Genomic DNA, 13,193 nt, shown 5'->3' on the forward strand with positions numbered 1-13,193 from the left:
CACACCATAGCCTAGCCAGTCATGAAACTGGTTTTCAAAGCTTCTCTGATGCGCAGCGCACCCTGCTGTGCTCTTCTAATTGCTCTGGTGTCTGTCTGCATGTAACCAGCGGCCAGGCGATTTGCCTTAACCTCCCACCCTGCTATAAACATCTCCCCTTTACTCTCACAGATATTGTGGAGCACACAGCAAGCAGCAATAACAATGGGAATATTGGTTTCACTGAGGTCTAACTGAATCAGTAAACTGTGCCAGCACGCTTTTAAACGTCCAAATGCACATTCTTCCACCATGCTGCACTTGCTCAGCCCATAGTTGAACAGCTCCTGACTACTGTCCAGGGTGCCATGTATGGCTTCATGAGCCATGGCATTAAGGGGTAGGCTGGGTCCCCAAGGATAACTATAGGCATTTCAACATCCCCAACAGTTATTTTCTGGTATGGAAAGTAAGTCCCTTCCTGCAGCTGTTCAAACAGACCAGAGTTCCTGAAGATGTGAGCATCATGTACCTTTCCCGGCCATCCCACGTTGATGTCGGAGAAACGTCCCTTATGATCCACCGGTGCTTGCAGCACCACTGAAAAGTACCCCTTGCAATTTACGTACTGGCTGCCAAGATGGTCCGGTCCCAAGATAGGGATATGTGTTCCGTCTATCACCCCACCACAGTTAGGGAATGCCATTGCAGCAAAGCCATCCACTATGACCTGCACATTTCCCACACTACCCTTGATAGCAGCAGCTCAGTGATTGCGTTGGCTACTTGGATAACAGCAACACCCACAGTAGATTTGCCCACTCCAAACTGATTTCCGACTGACTGGTAGCTGTCTGGCATTGCAAGCTTCCAGAGGGCTATTGTCACTTGCTTGTGAACTGTGAGGGCTGCTCTCATCTTGGTATTCCTGTGCAAGTCACAAAGTTCCATGAAAGTGCCCTTATGCATGCGAAAGTTTCGCAGCCACTGGGAATCATCCCAGACCTGTAACACTATGCGGTTCCACCAATCTGTGCTTGTTTCTCCGGGCCCAGAATTGGCGTTCCATGGCATGAACCTGCCCCATTTCCACCAGGATGTCCAAATTGCTGGGGCCCATATTTTGAGAGAAGTCTGTGTCCATGTCCTCATCACTCTTGTCACTGCGCTACTGTTGCCTCCTCACCTGCTTTTGCAGGTTTTGGTTCTGCACATACTGCAGGATAACGTGCACGGTGTTTACAATGCTCATAACTGCCGTGGTGATCTGATCGGGCTCCATGCTTGCCGTGGTATGGCATCTGCAGGAGAGCAGAGTTGCAATGGAAGCGGAGGCTGACGACAGATGCCACGAGAATAGATATTTATAGAGAATGACGAGAGGACCTGTGAGGTACATTCATGAAAGCAGGAGAGCAGAGTTGCAGCGGAAGCGGTGGTTCAATGACCCTTAGCAGTCCTACTGCACAGTCTGCTGAAAGCAGTGTGGCATCTGCATGGAAAACAGGTGTGAAAAGATTGTCTGCCATTCACAGAGGGAGGGGTGACTGACGACATGTACCCTAAAAACACCCGTGACAATGTTTTTGCCTCATCAGGCATTGGGAGCTTAACCCAGAATTCCAATGGGCGGCAGAGACTATGGGAACTGTGGGATAGCTACCAACAGTGCAATGCTCTGAAAGTTGACGCTAGCCACGGTACTGTGGATGCACTCTGCCGACTTAATGTGCTTAGTGGGGACACACACAATCGACTGTATAAAATCGCTTCCTAAAAAACTGACTTCTATAAATTTGACCTAATTTTGCAGTGTAGACATAGTTTACCTAGTTGACCTGCTAACTCATATGGACACTAAAACTCTACTTTGTCTTCACTAGGATTTTACCGTGTGTTGACTTAAGGCCACACGTTTTTTTCCCTAATGAAGGTTGAATAGCGGGTCAGATTTGTGCGCCGCGGCCGTAATTTCCTAGCAGCTACTTTGCAAGACAAAAGCTGTGATTTTTTTGCCTTAAAGGGAACCGGATCAGCCTTTCACCACCACCACCACAGCAGCAGGGAAAGCAATCACCCAAGGAAAGGATTCAGAGCAGAGTCGCAGCCGTGTTAGTCTGTATCCGCAAAAAGAAAAGGAGGACTTGTGGCACCTCACGAAAGCTTATGCTCCAATAAATTTGTTCGTCTCTAAGGTGCCACAAGTCCTCCTGTTCTTTTCACCTAAGGAAAGTTGTTTCCCCCCTCCCAAAGGGCAGATCATCTCTGCTAGCATCACCTAAAAGTCAGGGAGAAGGGAAATTTTGTGTTTTTCTTTGTATGTTGCAAGCGCGGCCACCGTTTCCCGACTCTGCTCGACTGGAAACCAGCCGCTATTTAAGGCTGCAGCAATTAACACGGCTTTTGAACGCACGGCCTTGGGTGGTGAGACGCACACCCTGAGCGCGGTGCAAGCGCCCCCCGTGTCTGACTGCCCCTGCCACGGCTCCCTTTCTTCCCGTTCCCCCTTCTACCTCAGCTCCTCCGGCCACCCCCGCCGACCCGCCGTCACCGCGCCCTGGGTGGCGCCACTCGGGCGCCCCCTCGCCTTTCCCCACTTGCCCCCGCCCCCTGGCTCCTCCCAGCCCCGCCCCCTCCCACACGCAGGACGCTGCTGCCTCAGCGCCACGGTGACCCCAGCGCGGGGCTCGCGCTGCCCGCGCTGCCAGTTGGGCCCCGGCCGCCGGGGCAGGATGCGGCGCTACGTGCGGGTGGCGCTGCTGTGCCTGGGCTGCGGCTTGTGCTCGCTGCTCTACGGCTCCAGCCAGCTGGCCCTGGAGCACGAGCCTGGCGGGGGGAAGCCGCAGGCCCCGGACCCCGCCGCTCCCGTCCGGAGACAGCGCGCCGGCGGCGGGAGGGCGGCGGCGGCGGCGGCGGGGGGAAGCGCAGGCCGCGGGGAGCCGGAGCTGCCAGACAGGTACGGATTGGCCCCTTCCCCTCCGCCGCGGGGGGGCCCGGCTCAGGGGCTGGTGCTGCCGGGGCTCGTGTGGAAGAGCCCCCGGGTGTGCGGGGATCCGTGCGGGCGGGCTCGGGCCGTCCCGTCCTCCCTACACCGTAGCGGTGTTCAAGGACCCGGGCTGGGACTCCAGCGTCTCTCCAAAGGCGGGCGGCTCCAGCCCCGGCATGAGCGGCGCTCTCCTGCCTGGCGGGGGCCGCTGGGAGCCCGGGCGGGGTGTTCGGGGGACGCCGCCCGCTGGGGATCGAGCCGCTTTTCAACAGGAAAGTTTTGAAGACGCTTTTCAGGCCCTGGCCCCCGCCAGCCTGGAGATGGAACAGTCCCGCCCCGGGCTGCGGCGTGGCTTGTCCTCTCGTGGCAGGGTGGAAAATCCCCCGCAGAGGCGGGGGAGAGATTCGCCAAGGTCTCTGCCCCTCAAGGAGCTGCTCCTGCGTGGAGCAGCTTGCGGGACTGGTACCCAGCCGGCCACCCAGGAGAAACGGCGACGGGGTCTCAGTACAAATCCCCAAAGGACTCCTGAAAGAGGGGGGCAGTATCTTCTCTCCCATCACAGTTATAGCAGCCGTTCTCAAACTGTGGGTGGGGACCCCAGGCCTGGTGTTAGACGTGTTTGGGCCTGGGGCTGAAGCCCAATCTCCACCACGCCAGCCGAAGCCCTGGATGGCAGGGCTCAGGTTACAGCTTCCCCCATGGGGCTGAAGCCCTTGGGCTTCAGCTTCTCCACCCAGAGTGGTGGGGCTCACCCTTTGACTTGTGTTCCCCTCAACCTGGCGCGGCAGGGCTCAGGTGGGCTCAGGCTTTGGTCCCTCCTCCTGAGGTTGTATAGTAATTTTTATTGTCAGAAGGGGGTTGTGGTGCAATTAAGTTTGAGAACAGCTGAGTTATAGTAATCTTACAGGGTGTAGGATGAAAGGGATAAGGTTAGTTTAGCTTGGATAGGAAAATTACGTGTGCTTTGTAGCTTATGTAGGTGGTTAAGCAAATTAATAAGGCCTTGAAAAATAGCAGGTTCATGGGGTAGGAGGAGGGTGGCATCTAGTAAGACAAGTTTTTGGAGGATGCCAAGCTTGTTATATGGCTAATAAGACAAAAAGGAGGCTTCTGGGTAAACGGTCTGTAAATTATAGAAGACTGTTTAGAAAATGATTCTTACAGACAAGTATTTTTTTTAATCTGATAAATGTATAATATCCTCACATACATATGTTATCTTAAAATATGGGCCTTTGTGGGAAGATAAAATGCTAGGTGCAGCTATTTTTAAGATCCACATATTTAAGATAATTTGAAAGAGAGAATCCCAGCTACCATATGTTTCAGATATCAGAGTAGCAGCCGTGTTAGTCTGTATTCGCAGAAAGAAAAGGAGTACTTGTGGCACCTTAGAGACTAACAAATGTATTTGAGCATAAGCTTTCGTGAGCTACAGCTCGCTTCATCGGATGCAGGTGGTGGAAAATACAGTGGGGAGATTTATATACACAGAGAACATGAAGCAATGGGTGTTACCATACACGCTGTAACAAGAGTGATCAGGTAAGGTGAGCTATTACCTGCAGGAGAGTGGGGGTGGAGGGGTAGATGTGCAGGTGAACGAGCCTCCGATAGTGTGGCTGATGTGATTAGGCCCTATGATGGTGTCCCATGAATAGATATGTGGATATAGTTGGCATTACAAAAGGTTCCCTCCCCTGCCCTCCTGCTGGTAATAGCTCACCTTACCTGATCACTCTTGTTACAAAAAGAAAAGGAGTACTTGTGGCACCTTAGAGACTAACCAATTTATTTGAGCATGAGCTTTCGTGAGCTACAGCTCACTTCATCAGATGTTTACCGTGGAAACTGCAGCAGACTTTATATACACACAGAAATCATGAAACAATACCTCCTCCCACCCCACTGTCCTGCTGGTAATAGCTTATCTAAAGTGATCAACAGGTGGGCCATTTCCACTGGAGCTATTAAGCTATTACCAGCAGGACAGTGGGGTGGGAGGAGGTATTGTTTCATGATTTCTGTGTGTATATAAAGTCTGCTGCAGTTTCCACGGTAAACATCTGATGAAGTGAGCTGTAGCTCACGAAAGCTCATGCTCAAATAAATTGGTTAGTCTCTAAGGTGCCACAAGTACTCCTTTTCTTTTTGCGAATACAGACTAACACGGCTGTTCCTCTGACTCTTGTTACAGTGTGTATGGTAACACCCATTGTTTCATGTTTTCTGTGTATATAAATCTCCCCACTGTATTTTCCACTGCGTGCATCCGATGAAGTGAGCTGTAGCTCATGAAAGCTTACGCTCAAATAAATTGGTTAGTCTCTAAGGAGCCACTAGTACTCCCTTTCTTTTTCCAGCTATATATGTTGTTTTAGCCAAGGCGAAGAAAGGGGTCGTACCCAAACAGGCCAAAACTTGTTTTGTAGCTAAGCTAGTAATGGTCAATATGGAAATATTGTTTTAGCCCTATATAAAGGAGCAAGGCTTGTTAGGGGTTTTTATCAGATCCTATCCGAACATGCTGGAGCAAGCCAGGATGAGTGTTATCCCTGGGACTGATCCTTTCATGAGTATTCTGATCAAATGCTTCTGAATGTTTGTTACTGTATGAATGTAGTAATTGCTTATTATTTAGACATTTAGTATTTATACAGTTGTTCTATTTGTCCTTTTTATTTAATAAAGGAATTACTGTCTGATGGTACCCGTATTCATAAAATTAATTATAATTTCAACATCTTGGTGCCCACAAAAGGATACCACTGACATTAATTTCAGTTGCTCTAAATGCTGCCCCATTTCTCCCCCAACAGAGAGTAGTGACCTATCTTCTGGGGCCACTGTAGAGTTCTCTCGTAGAGCAATTTAGTAACATAAGGGAAATGAGGATGTACTTTAGGTACCTCTGTAGAAGAATTCTTGGCAAAGCACGATGTAGGTGCATTGAATGCCATAAGTAAATTGCTGAATACAGAGGTGAAGGTTTGTTGAATGCCGTTGATATTTTAAATGAATTTATGATTGAAATGGTTTAGGTGGTGTATATCCATGGTGTGATGAATCATTGCCACAGACTTAAAGTCAGCTGGAAAGTGGGGGAAGAAGTGCAGTGATGACCTGGGTGATGTCTGGCACTGGCTATTCGCTGGCATGGTAAGCTGTCCAGGAAATGGCTTGATCTCCACTGAAGGTATCCAGGCTTGCGGGTGGCTTGAATAAGTAAGGCAAAAAGCATTCTTCTTGCAGAGCTTGGTAATCAGTTGGCAGTCAGTCTTGATTTCAGCATTTGCAGTAAGAATGGGAACATTGGTTTTCTGGAATTATGAACTATGTTGTGTACGCAACAGCAGCGAACAGACCACCATGAAGTTTTAGAGGACAGACTATTTCTCGTCCTCAGTGTTGGCATGCACTGTTTGCCATGCTGGTAGAAATGGCTAACGTTTTGTCATAGGAGATGGACAATCAAAGTTTTAAAATGGTATCTGCAAGCTCCCTTTTTAATGTCTCTGCATGAAGTGTCAAACAAATGAAGATTGTAAAGTGGTGGTCCTCACATTTTTGAGGGTTGTCTCCCCATTCCCCTGGGGCTGGGAGCGGGGCCATGGCATTGGGGGGAAGGGGGTGATGCAGACAAGGGTAAGGCCCCTGGCTGTGGCCCCAGCCTGGGCCGGGAGTGGGGCCTGTGGCTAGGTGTGGCTCCACTCCCAGCCTTGGCCCCAGGCTGGGAATGGAGCAGTGGCTGAGGGCTGGCATGGGATCAGGAGCGGAGCTGTGTTGAGGCTGGTGATGGGGCCAGGCGTGGGGCTGGGAGCCAGGGACGTAGCTGGGGGCAGGACTGGAGCAGAGGTGCAGGGGGGAGGAGCTGGTTGGTACTCCCTCCCTGCCCCTGGGGAGCTGGCTCAGGCCCCACCATGGCTCCCAGACGTTCCTCCCTGCTCCCTTAGGGGGGTGTGCCCCACATTTCAGGGACCACTGTTGTAAAGGCATTTCTTGAGCTTTGTTGTGGTACAAACTTTTTGTTCTTTCACAGCGATGGATGTTGCTATTGTACTGTAACTGTTGTGCCAAAGTGAGGGTAGCTGGATGAATGGAAACTTGTAATGACTGAGTTCTGATGTTTTTGGACCATCTGATACCTTGGACATTGGCGCCAGCAGTGACTTGCGCATAGCTTTTGCTTCACATCCTGTGTTAGATGATCCAGTAAACTGTTTTCATTTGAATCATGTCTCTTTGAATGATTTTAGCTATTTAGGACAGGTGAGGTACTTCTTTGTCAGTCTTTCTCATATGCTTTTTGGAGGACATGTCCAATATCCTTTCTGGAGGCAAGGAACATGGGATTTTAGTTCAGTGCTGTGAATGTGCCCATCCAGGGTCATCCCCTCATTATGTAGAGCCTTATGAGATCTGCTAGTTTTTAAATGCTGAAACCATGCCTTTATTCCGTCTTGTCTCTTCAGTGTATGTGGTCAGTTAGTTCATCAAGGGGAATCCCATGCAACATCATCTTGTTTTTTCTGTCGGTGTTCTTCTTCGTGACTTTGTAGAGAGATACCAAGCATTTTGCATGATACTTTGCCTTTTGGGCTACTGTGTCCCCTGCACTTAGTTTTGCAAGCAAGTACTGGTCTTTTAGCTGAAATGCACACTGGCAGACTTAACTCTTAATGCCAAGGGTAGAAACTTCATTGAGGTCTTCTGATGGTATCCACAAAAACTACGAGTCTGGTGGCACCTTAAAGAGTAACAGATTTATTTGGGCATAAGCTTTTGTGGGTAAAAAACCATATGCCCAAATTAGTCTTTAAGGTGCCACCGGACTCCTCGTTGTGTTTGTGGATACCAACTAACACGGCTACCCCTCTGATACTTCTGATGGTATGTTCATTTCACAAATAAAACAGGCTTCTTTTTCTGGATAGCATTTGTGTTGGGCACTTAAACGTGTGTATTTGCTCTGCAGTTTGTCAGCTTTCAGAGTTGTTTTTTTCCCTCAGTCTTTTTAAGTTTGGTCCTGTTAAACTTGATGTAGCAGGATTTGTGCTAACATCCATTGTTCTTCTTTATGGTTATGGTATTGAAAAGACTAATCTAATTGGCATATGTCCGTGAATATAGAAAGTGCGTTCAGCTTATGAAAATGTCTGAGATTTTCTACTGGAGTTTGATAGCCAAATCCAACATACTCTTTTTGATTCTGCTGGATTAATCAACTCTGGACCCGTGTCTCCTTAGACAAAGCACATGCTTGCTACAGTCAGTAGAGGAATGGGGTTTCTTTGTTGATGGACTTGGCTCTTGAACAAGCTTGTATCTTTTTGACATGTTTGAAGCAATAGTAATAGCCAGTAATAATCTAATAACTTTTGATAAGGTGTGCAGTTAATATTACTGAATCACCAAGCAGCTTTCACACGACCAAAGTAGCATCTAAAAGGAAAGAGAAATGATATTAAATTCTACCAAGACCACGTTGACAATCAAAAGTAGTACAAAATGTGTCTTTGCATCAATTATAAGGTCTCGTTGAAGCAAAGCCAAGAATACACTCCTTGTATGTCCAACTGTGAAACAATGTTGTTTGCCAGTTATGACAATGTTGTTAAAATGGCTGCCACAGCCAATATGCTATGAACTGGCAATGGCCCCATTTCTGAAAAGCTTTATTAGGTCATGCTCTAAGTCTGTAGCAAATGTTATGCTTTTATCATGCAACCCCCAATTACTTTTTTTTTTTTAACAACTCTGATTGGCTAGTAGTGCAAAGCTGGTTGCTGGATAATTGGGTGAAATCTCGTAAATTACTGTGCTAAGGAGCTGTTTGTTTCTAAGGCTACAGAAACCAGGAGAACAGGATGACTGGGAACTAGAAAGCATATGGGTGACGTAGAGAGAAGTGAGAGATAAGGAGGGGGAAAAAATGAAATGATGGAGAGGACCAGCAATGAATTTGGCCTAGAAAGCAAAAGCTGCTGGGTTTTTTTTTCCTTGCAGTTATAATTTAGGATGCTGTAATATTTTCTGCAGAAAGCATTACATCTGCTGCAGCATTTAGGTGGAATGTGTGGAGACCAGATACAAGTTCTAGAGTCAGTTAAGTTTGCAGGCAATGAGTTCAGTGAGAAACTAGAGAAAGCAGTTGCAGAACATGTAGGGAGCATTTTGTCTCTGACAGAAGTGGAGAAATCTAGAACAGGGGTTCTTAGCTTTAGGTTATTACCTTGGAGGGTCTTGAAGATACAACCAATTCCCTCTCCCTTCCTCCCCTCCCCCTTCAAAGAATCTATAAGAACTTGTTTTGCTGCAGAAGAAATATCTTTGAAGCTAACCAGCAGCCAGTTCTTGCAAATGCATTGGATTGGCATCACTGAATTGGTATTTGCCCTGATAGTATCCCAGCTCTGATGGAAAAACACAGCAACCTTGAGACTCAGATTTCAGTCATTTGCACCCTAAACCATGCAGCAAAGAGGATGCCAGTGGAATTGAAGAATGTATTGGATAAAACTGCAAGTTATGAGCTTTTTAAAGATAGATCTACTAGTGCATCTGTCTTTGTTTTATGTAAGAAAAAAGTGCACTTAGCTTCAGCAGCTCCTCTCAGAAGTTAATTGGCTTTCCCATGGCAAAATCTCAAATTTCTTTGTTTGAGCTCAGAGGATGCAAGATTTTTTTTTTTTCTTCCCTTACTGATTATAGCTCTGCCATTTCTGAATACTTCACTCCCCATTGTTGGCTTGCTGTCAGTGCTTTGTTTCAGGGGCAGAACATGAAAATCCTCATTGATTGATAAGGTTGAAATCTTTATTGACTACTTGCTGAAGCTAAATTATCCACCAAACTCTTCTCAAACTCCTGGATGTCTATGAAGGAGAAATACCCAAACTTTAAGTAAAGCTTTGAGAATACTTGTGCATTTTTTCCTGACTTAGCTCTGTGAATCAGGCATTTTTGCTTTTATTTTATTTATTTATTTTTTTTTGAGAACTCCTTGCTGTTAAAACACATCCTGCTCTCACCTCTCTGATGAAGATGATCTCTGCTCTTGCCTGGCAAACACTGAGCCTCAGGTACATCTTTGCTTATTAAAGCAGGCACAGCACTTAATGAATTCTTTGAACTTTTTTGATCATGACACCTTATTATTCTAAACCTTATAAGTATCTTCTGCCAAACGTTTTCCACTAATTTTCAGATAGTTTTATTTGATTATTGGCTTTTGTTAACTACTTTCTGATGGTTAAGTCTTTAGAAGGCATACAGGAGATGTGAACTTGCAATCTGAATTTCACAATTTCTTGCATCTGCAAAGGGTTGTGGGATATAATAGGATGTGGTGAGAACTTTTTTTCTCTAGTCATTTGGTGGGTTGCAGACAAAAAAAAGTGGAAACAAATGCTGTAAGTGAATTACATACCAATGATATACATGCATATATATACATGCACAGTCTCTCATCCCAAACAAGTAATGGCACTTGAAGATTGCGGACAGAAGTCAAAGCATCATGACAGCCCTTTCCTTCTTGTATTGCTAAATGGCAGGTAGGGAGGTTCTGATATGGAAAAGGCTGATTAGAATAATGACTAAACTCACCTTCCTTTTTGTTATCCTGCCGTTTTAGCTAGACAAAAAGTGGCTAGCTGCAGCTGAGGAATATATTGATCTAGACTAGAGACTTTGGAAGGAGGAAGCCCTTTATGTCCAGGGCTAATAAACAATTGCTGTCTTGCAAGAGAGCATGTCATAAATATAAAGGGAAGGGTAAACCCCTTTAAAATCCCTCCTGGCGAGAGGAAAAAAAATCCTCTCACCTGTAAAGGGTTAAGAAGCTAAAGGTAACTCACTGGCCAATGACCAATGAGGAGACAAGATACTTTCAAAAGCTGGGAGGAGGGAGAGAAACAAAGGGTCTGTGTGTCTGTCTATATGCTGGTTTCTGCCAGGGATAGACCAGGAATGGAGTCTTAGAACTTTTATTAAGTAATCTAGCTAGGTATGTGTTAGATTATGATTTCTTTAAATGGCTGAGAAAATAATTGTGCTGAATAGAATAACTATTTCTGTCTGTGTATCTTTTTTGTAACTTAAGGTTTTGCCTAGAGGGGTTGAGGAAGTGAGCTGTAGCTCACGAAAGCTTATGCTCTAATAAATTGGTTAGTCTCTAAGGTGCCACAAGTACTCCTTTTCTTTTTGCGAATACAGACTAACACGGCTGTTACTCTGAAACCTATGTTTTGAATCTAATTACCCTGTAAGGTATCTACCATCCTGATTTTACAGAGGTGATTTCTATTTACTTCTATTTCTATTAAAAGTCTTCTTGTAAGAAAACTGAATGCTTTTTCATTGTTCTCAGATCCAAGGGTTTGGGTCTGTGGTCACCTATGCAAATTGGTGAGGCTTTTTATCCAACATTTCCCTGGAAAGGGAGGGTGCAAGTGTTGGGAGGATTGTTCACTGTTCTTAAGATCCAAGGGTCTGGGTCTGTAGTCACCTAGGCAAATTGGTGAGGCTTTTTACCAAACCTTGTCCAGGAAGTGGGGTGCAAGGTTTTGGGAAGTATTTTGGGGGGAAAGACGCGTCCAAACAGCTCTTCCCCAGTAACCAGTATTTGTTTGGTGGTGGTAGCGGCCAATCCAAGGACAAAGGGTGGAATATTTTGTACCTTGGGGAAGTTTTGACCTAAGCTGGTAAAGAGAAGCTTAGGAGGTTTTTCATGCAGGTCCCCACATCTGTACCCTAGTGTTCAGAGTGGGGAAGGAACCTTGACAGAGCACCTCTAGTCAAGCTCTGTTTCACACATGGAGTCAACTAATTCACCTTAACAGAAGCCAGTATCCATCTATTTGACAGATTTTGAAATCATTGTAAGTCTATAAAGGATTGTGTTCTTCAGATGGTCAAAGAAACAGGTTTCTAGTGTGCCTTGCAGTTCCTTAGAAATCTCTTAGAAGAAGATTCTTGAGGTTATACTCTACATTTCTGCCCCCCCTCTCCCCGACCCCCAAAAGTGCGAGTGTACTATCAATCAAGATGTGGACAAGTTAATGCTACAATCCCTGGAACTGGTTGTAAAATGAAAGGGACACATTGAAAGATAATGAATGACAGGAAGATTTTCATGACAACCCTCTACCCAAATCTATTTATTCCACAAATTGGTTCAGGAGAATGATGGTTGTCTAATTTTTATTTCCAGTAGGTTTATGCTGCAGTTTGTCACCTTGCAATTTCAGAACATAAGAATGGCCATATGAGGTCAGACCAATGGTCCATCTAGCCCAGTATCCTGTCTTCTGACAGTGGCCATTGCCAGATGTTTCAGGGGAAATGAACAGGACAAGGCAGTTTTGAGTGATCCATGGCCTGTTATCCAGTCCCAACTTCTGGAAGTTGAAAGTTTAAGGACACCCAGAGCATGGGGTTCTGTCCATAACCATCTTGGCTAATTGCAACTGATGGACCTATCCTCCATGAACTGCTCATTCTTTTTTGAACCCAGTTATAATTTTGGCCATCACAGTATCCCATGGTGATGAGTTCCAAAGATTTACTGTGTTGCATGAAGAAATATTTCCTTATGTTTGTTTTAAACCTGCTATCTGTTAATTTCATTGCGTGACCCCTGGTTTTTGTGTTTATGTGAGGGGGTAAATAACACTTGTTTATTCAGCTTCTCCACACCAGTCATGATTTTATATCATATATATATCCCATACTTACTCATTTCTTTTCTAAGATGCAGTCCCAGTCTCTTTAATCTCTGCTCACATGGAAGGTGTGCTATACCCGTAATAATTTTTTTGGCCTTTCTCTGTACTTTTTCCAGTTCTAATATCTTTTTTGAGATAGGGTGACCAGACCAGCACAAATCCAGGTTTTCTCACCCTCCGCCCCCCCCACAAATTCACTCTCCTATAGCTTTGGATGGGCTATTACCAGCAGGAGAGTGAATTTGGGTGGGGGAGCGTAGCGTGAGAGAACCTGGATTTGTGCTGGAAATGGCCCAACTTGATTGTCATACACATTGTAAGGAGAGTGATCACTTTAGATAAGCTATTACCAGCAGGAGAATGGGGTGGGAGGAGGTATTGTTTCATGGTCTCTGTGTATATAATGTCTTCTGCAGTTTCCACAGTATGCATCTGATGAAGTGAGCTGTAGCTCACGAAAGCTTATGCTCAAATAAATTGGTTAGTCTCTAAGGTGCCAC

The 13,193-nt window shown here is 45.9% G+C and overlaps 1 protein-coding gene across 3 annotated transcripts in view; it reads left to right on the forward strand.

The window, feature by feature from the left end:
• The first annotated feature begins 2,644 nt into the window (after positions 1-2,644).
• Positions 2,645-13,193, forward strand: part of GXYLT1 (glucoside xylosyltransferase 1) — a 72,695-nt gene continuing 62,146 nt past the window's right edge. Inside the window, exon 1 of one of the 3 annotated variants that reach the window (XM_073328037.1) lies at positions 2,645-2,935. In XM_073328037.1, the coding sequence (XP_073184138.1) occupies positions 2,712-2,935 (224 nt within the window). In that variant the 5' untranslated portion in view covers positions 2,645-2,711. The remainder of the gene's footprint in view (positions 2,936-13,193) is intronic. The other 2 variants (XM_073328035.1, XM_073328036.1) reach the window with 2 other exon arrangements.

The sequence above is a fragment of the Lepidochelys kempii genome, chromosome 1 (assembly GCF_965140265.1).
Source record: "Lepidochelys kempii isolate rLepKem1 chromosome 1, rLepKem1.hap2, whole genome shotgun sequence".
Lineage (NCBI taxonomy): Eukaryota > Metazoa > Chordata > Testudines > Cheloniidae > Lepidochelys > Lepidochelys kempii.